Below are 13312 nucleotides of genomic sequence, written 5' to 3' on the forward strand. Positions count from 1 at the left end.
TCTCACCGCTCCACTTCTACTGCTCCACTACGCATATCCCTACACCAGCTTCCCATATCCTGCACCTCACTCACCGCTCCACTTCTACTGCTCCACTACGCATATCCCTACACCAGCTTCCCATATCCTGTACCTCACTCACCGCTCCACTTCTACTGCTCCACTACGCATATCCCTACACCAGCTTCCCATATCCTGTACCTCTCACCGCTCCACTTCTACTGCTCCACTACGCATATCCCTACACCAGCTTCCCATATCCTGTACCTCTCACCGCTCCACTTCTACTGCTCCACTACGCATATCCCTACACCAGCTTCCCATATCCTGTACCTCACTCACCGCTCCACTTCTACTGCTCCACTACGCATATCCCTACACCAGCTTCCCATATCCTGTACCTCACTCACCGCTCCACTTCTACTGCTCCACTATGCACCTCCCTACACCAGCTTCCCATATCCTGTACCTCGCTCACCGCTCCACTTCTACTGCTCCACTACGCATATCCCTACACCAGCTTCCCATATCCTGTACCTCACTCACCGCTCCACTTCTACTGTTCCACTACGCATATCCCTACACCAGCTTCCCATATCCTGTACCTCACTCACCGCTCCACTTCTACTGCTCCACTACGCATATCCCTACACCAGCTTCCCGTATCCTGTACCTCACTCACCGCTCCACTTCTACTGCTCCACTACACATATCCCTACACCAGCTTCCCATATCCTGTACCTCACTCACCGCTCCATTTCTACTGCTCCACTACGCATATCCCTACACCAGCTTCCCATATCCTGTACCTCTCACCGCTCCACTTCTACTGCTCCACTACGCATATCCCTACACCAGCTTCCCATATCCTGTACCTCTCACCGCTCCACTTCTACTGCTCCACTACGCATATCCCTACACCAGCTTCCCATATCCTGCACCTCACTCACCGCTCCACTTCTACTGCTCCACTACGCATATCCCTACACCAGCTTCCCATATCCTGTACCTCACTCACCGCTCCACTTCTACTGCTCCACTACGCATATCCCTACACCAGCTTCCCATATCCTGTACCTCTCACCGCTCCACTTCTACTGCTCCACTACGCATATCCCTACACCAGCTTCCCATATCCTGTACCTCACTCACCGCTCCACTTCTACTGCTCCACTACGCATATCCCTACACCAGCTTCCCATATCCTGTACCTCACTCACCGCTCCACTTCTACTGCTCCACTACGCATATCCTTACACCAGCTTCCCATATCCTGTACCTCACTCACCGCTCCACTTCTACTGCTCCACTACGCATATCCCTACACCAGCTTCCCATATCCTGTACCTCACTCACCGCTCCACTTCTACTGCTCCACTATGCATATCCCTACACCAGCTTCCCATATCCTGTACCTCACTCACCGCTCCACTTCTATTGCTCCACTACGCATATCCCTACACCAGCTTCCCATATCCTGTACCTCACTCACCGCTCCACTTCTACTGCTCCACTACGCATATCCCTACACCAGCTTCCCATATCCTGTACCTCACTCACCGCTCCACTTCTACTGCTCCACTACGCATATCCCTACACCAGCTTCCCATATCCTGTACCTCACTCACCGCTCCACTTCTACTGCTCCACTACGCATATCCCTACACCAGCTTCCCATATCCTGTACCTCACTCACCGCTCCACTTCTACTGCTCCACTACGCATATCCCTACACCAGCTTCCCATATCCTGTACCTCACTCACCACTCCACTTCTACTGCTCCACTACGCATATCCCTACACCAGCTTCCCATATCCTGTACCTCACTCACCGCTCCACTTCTACTGCTCCACTACGCATATCCCTACACCAGCTTCCCATAGCCTCTAGAATTACATTTAAAACCCTATGAATGACTTACAAATGCTTCCCCCCTTATATCTCAGCCCTCGCCCCCAAATATATACCTAAATGCCCCCTACGTTCTGCCCATGACATCAGCCCCTCCTCCCACCTTATTACCTTCTCCCACTCCCGCAAGACGTCTCCCGTGCTGCCCCCTATCGCTGGAATTCCCTACCACGTACCAGCAGACTTTCCCCCAGTTTTGAGATGTTTAAAAAAACTCCGACAACGCACCTTTAGAAGGAAGCCTACGCACCATACCTCTAACATCCAACTCCCCTCCCCCTCCAACCTCATTGGTCCAGCCACACAGCTGGTCCCAATCTCCACATCTCCCCCCCCCCCCCCAAAAAAAAAAACCTCTTAATGGGTTCAGCTGTCACACTGGGCCATATTACAACCTGATCCACACCCTACCCCACAATGAGCAGCCACCTCACCTTCTTGTTAAAACATTGTCCCTCATTCCCTCTAGGCGGGTGTAAGCTCTCACGAGCAGGGCTCTCATTATCTTCTGTATCTGTTGGTGCGTGCCAGTCCTCACTTGTAAATATATATATATAAAAATATAACTCTGTACTCTTTGTACCGCACCGCGGAATATGTTGGTGCTTTTACAAATAAACGATCATATTAATAATTAAAGAAGCAGCTAACACCGATCAACATCACAATATCATTAACACAGCAATTCCACCCCAAATGGTTTCTTTGTATGGAGCAGGGGTCCCACAGATCTGAACTGTTATACTCAAAGCTCCAGGGACCCCCAAATTGCGGAGATATTATTTTTCTTTAAAAATTTGCCGATACTTGCAGGGAAAAAAGTAAAATAAATGCGGGGTCGCCCAGGCAGAGGCTGCAGTCTCATGTTAGGATGATGTCCCGGCTTCCTATTAATTGCCAGGCAGCCATGGCCATATTGTTTCTCCCAGACAAGAATTCTTTAAGGACGTTTCTAAATTAAATATCTCAGGAATCAGGGGGGTCAGCTTAGCTTGGAGTCCCGTTGTACACCTCCTGGGGAGCCCACGTTTCACATAGGGTAAACACATTATATATATATATATATATATATATATATATATATATTATATATATATATATATATATACAGACATACCCCGCTTTAAGGACACTCACTTTAAGTACACTCGCGAGTAAGTACATATCGCCCAAAAGGCAAACGCCAGCTCGCGCATGCGCCTGACAGCACGTCATGAACAGCAATACCGAATCCCTACCTGTACCGAAGCTGTGCGCAAGCGGGGAGACTATAGAGCCTGTTACACATGCGTTATTTACATCAGTTATGCACGTATATGACGATTGCAGTACAGTACATGCATCAATAAGTGGGAAAAAAGGTAGTGCTTCACTTTAAGTACATTTTCGCTTTACGTACATGCTCCGGTCCCATTGCGTACGTTAATGCGGGGTGTGCCTGTATATATATATATATATATAATTGCTGCTTTAATCAGTTGAGCCACCTGTGCTGAAGCAGGGATATCCCTAATACCTGACCTGTTGGTGGCCCCTGAGGACTGGAGTTGGCCACTCCTGACCTAGCATTTCGTTTTGCTTCAGCCCGGTTACTCTAGCAATAGCTGCAGTCCAAAATTGGACTCTGTACCAGATGATTTTTAACTACAGTACAACGTCTTCCTTCAGTAACACACACGGGTCAGATTAGGACCAGCTGACAGCACAGTGTTATTTCCCGCACTGTCGTGTTTTCTGCCCAGTGGATGGGATGGGTCCATTCAGATAAAATCAGCAAAAAAGGGTTTACAGCTAATGAAGTTTTCATGTTGGTAGAAAGGGAGACAGACGGATGGGGGCGCAAAAAAAGAGAGGAAAGGAATCCATATATGTTTTTAAAGCATAAGTATTTTATAAGGGCATAAAAAAGTACAAAGACTTACAATAAAATATGGATCTTAATGATCCAAGTACACCAGGCAGGCAACAACCACAGCAGCAACTCCGTAGTCTATGAAGCCCCCTCTCCTCCGGATCGCAGATGGTAAGTGCCGAGGGGAAGTTCCAGACCGGCATCCACTTGAAGTCTTCCCTGCACTCGTGTAAGCAGCGCTGGGTCTACAGCAGGGGTGGGGAACCTTTTTTCTGCCAAGGGCCATTTTGATATTTATAAAATCATTCGAGGGCCATCCAAAATTATCAACTTAAAAATTAGCCTGCTGTATTTGGTGAAACATTTAATGAACTCACCACTAATGTGATGGATGAAACTGCTTCTCTTTGGGTGACTGACTGACTCTTGGGTGGTGGGTGACTATGACTGACTGCGGGTTGGTGTCTACACACGTGTACACACACACACACACACACACGGCAGGGGGGAGGGAAATCAGACTCAGACCCACTCTCAGACAGACTCAGACCCACTCTCAGACTCAGACCCACTCTCAGACTCAGACCCACTCTCAGACTCAGACCCACTCTCAGACTCAGACCCACTCTCAGACTCAGACCCACTCTCAGACTCAGACCCACACTCAGACCCGCTCTCACACACACACACACTCTGCTCATGCTGAATCGCTGCCATTTTTTTTTTTTTAAATTATTTTTTTTTTAAAATATAAAGGGCAGGGCCGCACCAAATCATTTCGCGGGCCTTATGCGGCCCGGACGTTCCCCACCCCTGGTCTACAGCATCATCACCTTCGTACCCATCATGCAAATGGCTCGCCTACGCGTTTCATGTCACGTGCGACACTTTGTCAGGGCATAGCCACAATGCTCATTGGAGCAAACTACAGCAAGCTAACTAATGAGTAACATTGAGTAACAAGTCTTTGACCCAACCCTCCGCCTGCGGCCACCCTGCCCTCAACTCCAGGCCCCCTTTTTGCAAGTTCCATCCGTTGCCATTACAACGTGATAATGCATGGCGAGCCTAGCAAAACTAGAAGCCGGCCCTGAATAAACCATTCAAGTGTCGAAGGTGTCAGGGTACCTGAGTGCTACGATCTCTCTGGCACAGTGCGGTTATGTGACTGCGGTGGCCATTTTTCAGGAACAAGAGCTGTCCATTTCACTGCTGGGCAGCTTGCGTCCTGCGCTCCGTGAGAATGCAGCATGCGATCAAAGCAGGAAAATCAAAGATCTTCGGGCATGATGTAGTCCCAATGTCATGTTGTCTCTGGAGTGCCAGTCCGAAATGTAGTGAATACATCCTGAGTGGGAGTGGAGTGACTGGTGGGAGAGTGAGGCCAAGTGAGGAGCGCAGGGAGTGATGCTGGGTGAAGGAGGAGTGAGGGACTGTGAGAAGGGTGGATGAGTGAGGAGTGCAGGGAGTGTGAGGAGTGATGTGGGTGAAGGAGGAGTGAGGAGCAGAGGAGTGGAGGGACTGTGAGAAGTGATGGTTGGTGGAGGAGTGAGGAGCGAAGGGGGCGTGAGGAGTGATGGTGGGCGGAGGAGTGTAGGGAGAGTGAGGAGTGATGGTGGGCAGAGGAGTGAGGAGTGAAGGGACTGTGAGGAGTGAGAAGCGGAGGGGCTGTGAGGAGTGAGGAGCGAAGGGAGTGTGAGGAGTGATGGTAAGCGAAGGAGTAGAGGGAGTTTGACGAGTGATGGTGGGCGGAGGAGGAATGAGGCGTGGAGGGAGTGTGTAGTGATGGGCTGAGGAGTGGAGGGACTGCTGGTGTGAGTGTGAGGCACAGAGAGGAATTAGGGAGTGTGAGGAGTCAAGCTGGGTGATGAAGAGGAGAGTAGAATGGCTGGTACGCAGGTGAGTGTAAGAAAAAGCCAGGGTAGGAGGTGGGGGGAGGAGGGGAAGGAGTGGGACAGGTCAGAAGGCCATGGGAGGGGCAGTGATGGAAACAGGGCACAGAAGCAAGTCCCAGGAGAGGCAATGTTACAGTCTCCTCAACCTGCCCATGGCTGGGAAGCAGCTGCTACGTTGCCTTAGATTTTCTGATGAAGAAAATATTGTTTGATAAATAAAATAGTAGTCTGCTACCACATCATTTGGGGCACTGTAGGTTTCAAGTGAGTGGCTCAGTGAGTAAAGACACTAACTGGCACTGAGTGTGAAGCAGGGGAGCCTGGTTCAAATTCCTGGTGTCAGCTCCTTGTGACCTTGAGCAAGTCACTTTATCTCGCTGTGCCTCAGGCACCAAAATCATAGAGTGTAAGCTCCACGGGGCAGAGACCTGTGCCTGCAAAATGTCTCTGTAAAGCGCTACGTAAAGCTAGCAGCGCTATACAAGAACATGCTGTTATTATTATTATTATTATTAAAATGGCAAAACAGTGATGCTGTTACCAGCACTGGCACAGTGCCACGTACCATCCTGGTCCCCAGGAAAGCTGCCTGAGGCCCTGCACATTCCAGCGCCTGCACTTATACCGTTATATATGTCAACCTGCGAAAGCATCACACACCCCATTACATTGTAAACCTTACAGTGATATGTTGTGTCATGTAACCTTATTATACCTGTAGGTTCATCCATGCGTACTTCACCTGCCCAAACTCGTCCCTGAGCCAGTCTCCCCCAGGTAAGCCCAAAATATGCTACTTACAGTATCCAAATGCAATTCATAATATTGTTCACTAGTCCCATACTTTGAGAATAATATACACATGTAACACAGTTTCTGAATGACAGCTGTGCATACTTCACAATACACAAGTCGCACATACAGATTACTCATGCTATTAAATCACAGTGCTTATAACTTCTTATGAAATGTTATGCACGTATGAAGTATCAAATAAGCATCACTTGATACTTCTGTAATGATCACATACAATAATAACACGTCACGTTTATCAATGTCTTCATAAGATTACACCATCACACACACCATCAACTATTGCACCTTAAAGTAATATATTTTGCTATGTAACCTTATTATAGGTAGATCATCGCGCGGGACTCCACCTCTGGAAACATCTTCAGCAGGTAAGCAAATTAAGTACAATTACTACACTTTCAGCAAACAGCAATGTTCCCTTGTTACATACCTTTCCCGTTTAATGCAGGTAACAATGTAACAATAGAACGAAACATTCGCAGGCCGCCTGGAATAGGGAGCATAAATATTTTCTATACAACAATATTCGTGACCTAAATATTTAACAATTGCCAGACATATCAATGACAGTGACCTGCACTTCTGAAGTATGTCCTTACATCACCGGAAACTGTCAGATCGGGGAAATTGCATCAGAGCTTGGGCAATATTGAGCGCGGATATTATGTCGTAGGTGTCACGCGTCATGAAAAAATATCAACTGGTAGCCAGCATTGCTATAATTAAAGAATGGTCACTATACGTGTTATCTACATATTATAAATACATGTACTGTCATTATTTTTTTAAACGGGGTGTGTGTTCTGAACACGCGCATTTTAAGTGAAACTTCTTTGTCTTCTGTCACGGTTTTGTCACAGAAATTGTATTTGTGATGTTTTTATTTAAAATCAAAACACAATTTCAGTGAGAAAACGCAGAAGTTTGACATAGAACGTGTGTGCGCGGCACACCCCGTTTTAGTTATTTGCACTTCTATATTTATATTAACTGTGAATTCCTTGTGACTGTGTTTGTGTGTGTGTGTGTGTGACTCTGTATAGCATTGGGAGTGGGCCCACCTGTGCAGCAGAGAGTTTGGTGTGGGCCAGGCATAGGAAGGGGTCAAGGCGGCTGAGCATGGAAGTTGTGTCTGAGTTCTGGGATCCTGCGCGTGCGCAGAGCGCCGGCCACGCCGTTACAGCACATGCAGAGGGGAAGATGATTATGGGCTTCTGCGCATGCACGATGAGGCAAGCATGGCTTAGGCTACGTCCATAGTGCAGGAGACGGCGCGAGCTATGTAGCTCGCGCCGAAAACAAACACTAGGATGCCAAGACATTTGCGTATAGTGCACGCGTGCACAAGCACTATGGGGAGACTGGCGCTTTGCGCAAAAAACAAGTTTGTATTTCCCACGGGCCACGTGAGCGGTTCGCCCAATGAGGGTGATCCAGATCCATGATGTCACGGCTGCGCCCTCCGATACGCCTCCCTGTCGCCTCTGCCTGCAGGACAGGAAATCTCCCCTGCTGCAGGCGAGCGTGCGCTGAGGAGCGCGTTAGCGGACGCTTCCGCTTGCCACAGCGGAGGCCTTACAACCTCTTCTTCTGCGTATGTGCTGCCTACAATCTCTGTGTGGCCTAGAGGTTGTTAGGTCGTGTCCACAATGGTTGAAGTGCAAATAATCCTACAAAGCGCAAATGGATTTAAGCTATATCACTTTATGCTCCGGAGAGCCTAAGCTAAGGCTACGATTATATCAGGAGCTGCTGGGAGGCAGTGCGATGCGGTGACGTCACCGCTGCGATCCGGCAAAGCGGCAAGGTGAACTGCAGGCAGGAGGCAGCCGGCAGAGACAGGGAGGCGTGGTCGTGAGCGGTTCGCCCTCATTGGCTTAACTGCTCATGTGACGCAGCCGTCGCCTGCCAAGAACAAATTCTGATGTCTGCTCCCCCAGCAATTCCAGGCGTCGCGCGAGTTAAGTTTACCTTAATAGGATTTCTGCATGTTGTTTTTGAGCCGCACGCGACGCCGCTGGCGGTTTTTGTATAATCATGGCCTTTAGGCATCTGTGAACTTAAACGCACCGCCAATAAGCTTTTTATGGTTCCATATACAATGTATTAGAACCTAAACCCCACATGGAGGGTACTTGGTTCCCTGATATTGGGTGCCAGTGGCCGATATATAGCCAATGTCACAATGATATTCGTTACACTGCCACACCTCTCTATGCTCCGGAGAACCTTCTCCTGAGGGTGAAGGCTGTTTTGCTAAACAAACCTGGTATATTATAAAAAAAACAAAAAACGAAATGCTTATGCAAACCAATAATATTTTTCTTAACTTAGTACAGTGCAGAATCTAATCTCTGGTGTCTAAGACACAGGGTGACCCATTGAATGACCTTACAAGCAGTGGAGAACACATTCAAACTGGTTTTCCCACTTCAAAGCATGTGAATTTCAATACATGTGACTGTCATACACACATTCCATGGCAGTGTTGAAAGCTACAATCTTCTTGTACAGGCAGTCCTCGGTTATCCAACAGAATCCGTTCTGGAAGTAGCGCTGATAGTGAAACCGTTGTCATGTGAGTCCCATGTTAATCAGTGGCGGTGAGCGTTGGAAACGCATTCAGGCGTCGAAAAACGGCCCTTAGGGTTGCATTGTAAAGTGTTGGATATGCCGTTCGTTGTAAAGTGAAACGTTGGATAATGAGGACTACCTGTACATACCATTTTACAGTGATTGATCACCAAAATGCCGTACATTGTTTACTTACACACATTTCAGCATTTTACGCTTTAAAAAGTTTTACAAGGGTTTCCATATTAGCAAAAATCATACACACCAACATACAACGTGAGGCAACTTCTCCAACACAGAGTTAATCCAAAGACCCTCTTAGACCTCAACCAATATGAACCCTGAGCCTCACAGAGGCTTTTATTCAATGCTTCCTAACCGGAAGAAGTTATACATTTTCTATTGTTTCCAATGTGAAAACATGTTCCTTCCATGTGCGTTTCAAGTGCCTGAGCCAAGTAGGTAGGTAGGTATTCTCCGTAACCGACATCGCTTCATCTTCTGCAAGATAGGGAGCCATGCGTTGTAGAGGCCACGTTGTAGTCGCCACGGGCACCAACACTTCTCATTTTTCACCCGGGCTTGTGACCGGCATTGGCTGGGTTCTAAGCCAAGTGAAATGGTTGTGATCCCAATCCCTTATAGCAGAGGTTCCCAAATCCGGTGCTCAAGGACCACTAAAAGTACACGTTCATTAGCACAGGTGGCTCAATCATTTTGACGGAACCACCTGTGCTCAAGCTGGGGTACAGCTAAAAACTGCACAGTTAATGGTCCTTGAGGATTACAATGTTATAAGCCTTATTGCATTACAATCAGTGGACATGGAGGTAATAGATACATCACCACCACATTTTTCTTCATGCACCAACCGCCCCCTATAGCCTCCCATCTAGCTCCGTGGCTGATACTATACACCTCATACATCGACTGTGGCCCCTTGCAGACGCACTTACCAGAACACCTTCCTACTGCCTCTGTACGTTCTCTCTACTTACCACTTAGATTGTAAGCTCTTCGGGACAGGGACTCCTTTATCTAATGTTACTGTTATGTCTGAAGCGCATACTCCCATCACGCGCTATATAAAGATATACATACATACATCTAGAGTATATTTTCGGCTTGTGCATTAGAAATGGCAAACCACATGCTCAGCATTCCCTAGTCATATAACCCCTCTGCTGGTAACCTGTGCACCAGTTCTGCTGCGGCTTTAAGTCTTTCAAGTCAATGTCAGAATGATCGGACATTTCATCGTCTGTAAAGTCCTCACTTAATTGCTCCGTTGAGCCGTCTGTGTCAGAGTTTGCCACCTGGCCACTAATGTGTGTAATCTTCAATGTCTCAAAGCAAACATTTTCTCTCTCATTAGGAGGCAACACGCATAGACCGTTGGGTGGTTGGCCCAGAGATAGGTCTGTTGGTGGTCGGTGCCATAAGTCGCTTGGCTGCACTGGTTGCAAAACCTCAGAACCAGCTGATCCAGTCTCCGCATCCGTCTTATTTGTCAGAATTAGCGCGAGGGTGAAGTCTTCCTTCTGGATTTCATTCAGCGACAAACATCGTCGAATAACTGGTCCGGAAGTATCTTCGCAGCTCAAGTCAGATAAAGAACAAGCATCACCGTTGAAGTCTACCAATATGGAGGATAGATGCTTGGATCCGATAGTAGATCCATTTTTAGACAAGCCATCTACAGTTTCTCCTTGCATTAAACGTTTCTCCGTGTAACCAAAACCACTAGAGGTTTTACCATCTGCAGTAGTAAGCAGAGAGATGACTGAAGCAGACGGGTCCCTTGTTTGTTCGATGGTTATTGTGTGATATTTCTCCAAGAACGTGTCTGTAGACTCGAGGACTGAAATCGCTCTGGGAATTCTGTACTGACAAAAATCCTAGGGTACAAAATACAGACAAGGTCAGCTGAAGGTTTGAAATAGATCGTTACGTTTAAAGGGGCCGGCCAATGGCTATATTTAACAGGTAAATAATATCATCTTTTTTCCCCACAAAAATTGGGCATATTTTTAAATCATTTAAAAAAAAGCTCATATGGTGAGCAGAGACTTGATGTTACGGTGTTCTACAAGAGTTTGCCCTACTCTCTTCCCTTCCTTTTATTGGGATAAGGGCAGGTGGGAACACTTGATAGACTAATGTGTTTAATTTCAAAGAAATAAAAGCAGCCAAATATTTGCTGTAAGCATGGTTATATCTGATTAAGGAAGCCAAATAGTTACATTCCTTACAAAGTGTTGTAATTTTTTGTTGTCAGATACGGGCAACTGGCCCTTTAAACAAGCTCATAAAACACATAATTCATTCAACCACAGGTATTTCCGTCCTGGCCAAAAGCAGTGTAATCCCTCTCCTGGCTTCCTATCAAATACCGCATCTCGCACTCAATTCTCCTCCTCACATTTAAAGCTTTACACTCTCCTGCTCCTCCTTACATCTCAGCCCTAATTTCTCGCTATGCACCATCCCGACTCTTACGTTCTGCTAAAGGATATCTTCTCTCTACCCCCTTTGTATCTAAAGCCCTCTCCCGCCTTAAACCTTTCTCACTGACTGCCCCACACCTCTGGAATGCCCTTCCCCTCAGTACCCGACTAGCACCCTCTCTATCCACCTTTAAGCCCCATCTTAAAACACACCTCCTTAACGAAGCATATAAGTAGCTCAGTGGCTGATACTTTACACCTCATACATCGACTGTGGCCCCCTACAGACGCACTTAACTGAACGCCCCCCTACTGTCTCTGTACTTTCTTCCTACCAATTAGATTGTAAGCTCTTCGCGACAGGAACACCTTTTCCTAAATGTTACTTTTATGTCTGAAGCACTTATTCCCATTATGTGTTATTTGTATTATTTGTTATTTATATGATTATGTCACGTGTATTACTGCTGTGAAGCGCTATGTACATTAATGGTGCTATATAAAGATATACATACACACCTATTTTTAATTAGCCCAATAATTACATTACCGATTATCAACACAGAGATAGATGGGAACACCCGACTGGTCATAATTCCAGAGCCTGCTTCATATAACGATCTTTTTTAAACAGCTCACTGCACTATTGCCTCTGAACGATGTAGACTTGAGAAACCATTAATGAACTACAGTCCTATGATGACACAGTTAGGTTGGCGATACTGTCACGGACTCTCCCAAGGCGATAGATGCGCTACTGTCATAATGCAACGCTACGGCAGTATGTGTGTGTGGAGTATATGTGATTATCACACGGTTTACTAGCAAGAACACTCCGTTCTAGTTTGTTCCATGTGCTGTGACGTTGCTTGTCCATTCACATGGGAAAGGGGCTCAGAGTTTTCCCGGTGTAGAAAAGCAGCGTCACTGCATAGCACGCCATAGCCCACATCGAATTCATTTATAGGACAGATGAATATTTGAACACGTACCAACACCTCTGGTGTCTTGGTTTCATACGCTCTCCTGCACATGAGATGGTAATAAATAACATAGAAGCCACAGAAGAACAGGAGCAGTGAAAAAGGGATCCCAACTACCAACCCCCAGACATGGTCTTCATCTGAAAAAAAAAGAAGAAACTCTGGTGACTATTTGAGGATAATGTTACCAAAACGGTGACTATGTTAGTCTAATGCAGGAGTGACCAAGTCTGGGCCTCAAGAGCCACCAACAGATCAGGTTTGAAGGATATCCCTGCTTCAGCACAGGTGGCTCAGTCGTTGACTGAGCCACCTGCGCTGAAGCAGGGATATCCTTAAAAACGGACCTGTTGGTGGCTCTTGAGGACCGGAGTTGGCCACTCCTGGTCCAGTGGCAAAGATGGTGCCTTGAAAACGCAAGTAACCAGGTGTACGGAGCATCTCCAATCTGTACGGTGTCCCAGGTAACTTTGTATTGAAAGCAAATCAGTAGTCGGGTATCAGTATTAATGTTGTACCTTTGTAAACTATCAGCAGGCAAACCGGCCTGGAATGTGCGCTCTCTTTAACTGTGTCCACCGTGTACTTGGTCCTGGCCGCTACGCAGTAATTTCCGTGGAGTCCTGGGGTTTTTATGGTCACTGCAGAGTTGACCAAAATGTCGTTGATCTGCCGCTTCTAGAGACAAGTGGAGGGTATACTTTAAACTCCAAAAATAAAATCAGAGGTCTTTGAAGTGGGAGAGGTGCCTGGAGAAGCTGTAACTCCCCCCCCCCTCCCCATATTGCGTATCTATATAAAGGTGTACGCACACGTTATAACATGCAGCAATA

The 13312-nt window shown here is 46.9% G+C and overlaps 1 protein-coding gene across 1 annotated transcript in view; it reads right to left on the reverse strand.

The window, feature by feature from the left end:
* Positions 1–6465: 6465 nt before the first annotated feature.
* IFNLR1 (interferon lambda receptor 1) overlaps positions 6466–13312 on the reverse strand; it is a 24774-nt gene continuing 17927 nt past the window's right edge. Inside the window, exons 5-7 of the mRNA XM_075603705.1 lie at positions 12998–13157; positions 12489–12619; positions 6466–10947 (exon numbers count right to left, since the gene is read on the reverse strand). Of these exons, the coding sequence (XP_075459820.1) occupies positions 10204–10947; positions 12489–12619; positions 12998–13157 (1035 nt within the window). The 3' untranslated portion in view covers positions 6466–10203. The remainder of the gene's footprint in view (positions 10948–12488; positions 12620–12997; positions 13158–13312) is intronic.

Source organism: Ascaphus truei, chromosome 6, assembly GCF_040206685.1.
Source record: "Ascaphus truei isolate aAscTru1 chromosome 6, aAscTru1.hap1, whole genome shotgun sequence".
NCBI lineage: Eukaryota > Metazoa > Chordata > Amphibia > Anura > Ascaphidae > Ascaphus > Ascaphus truei.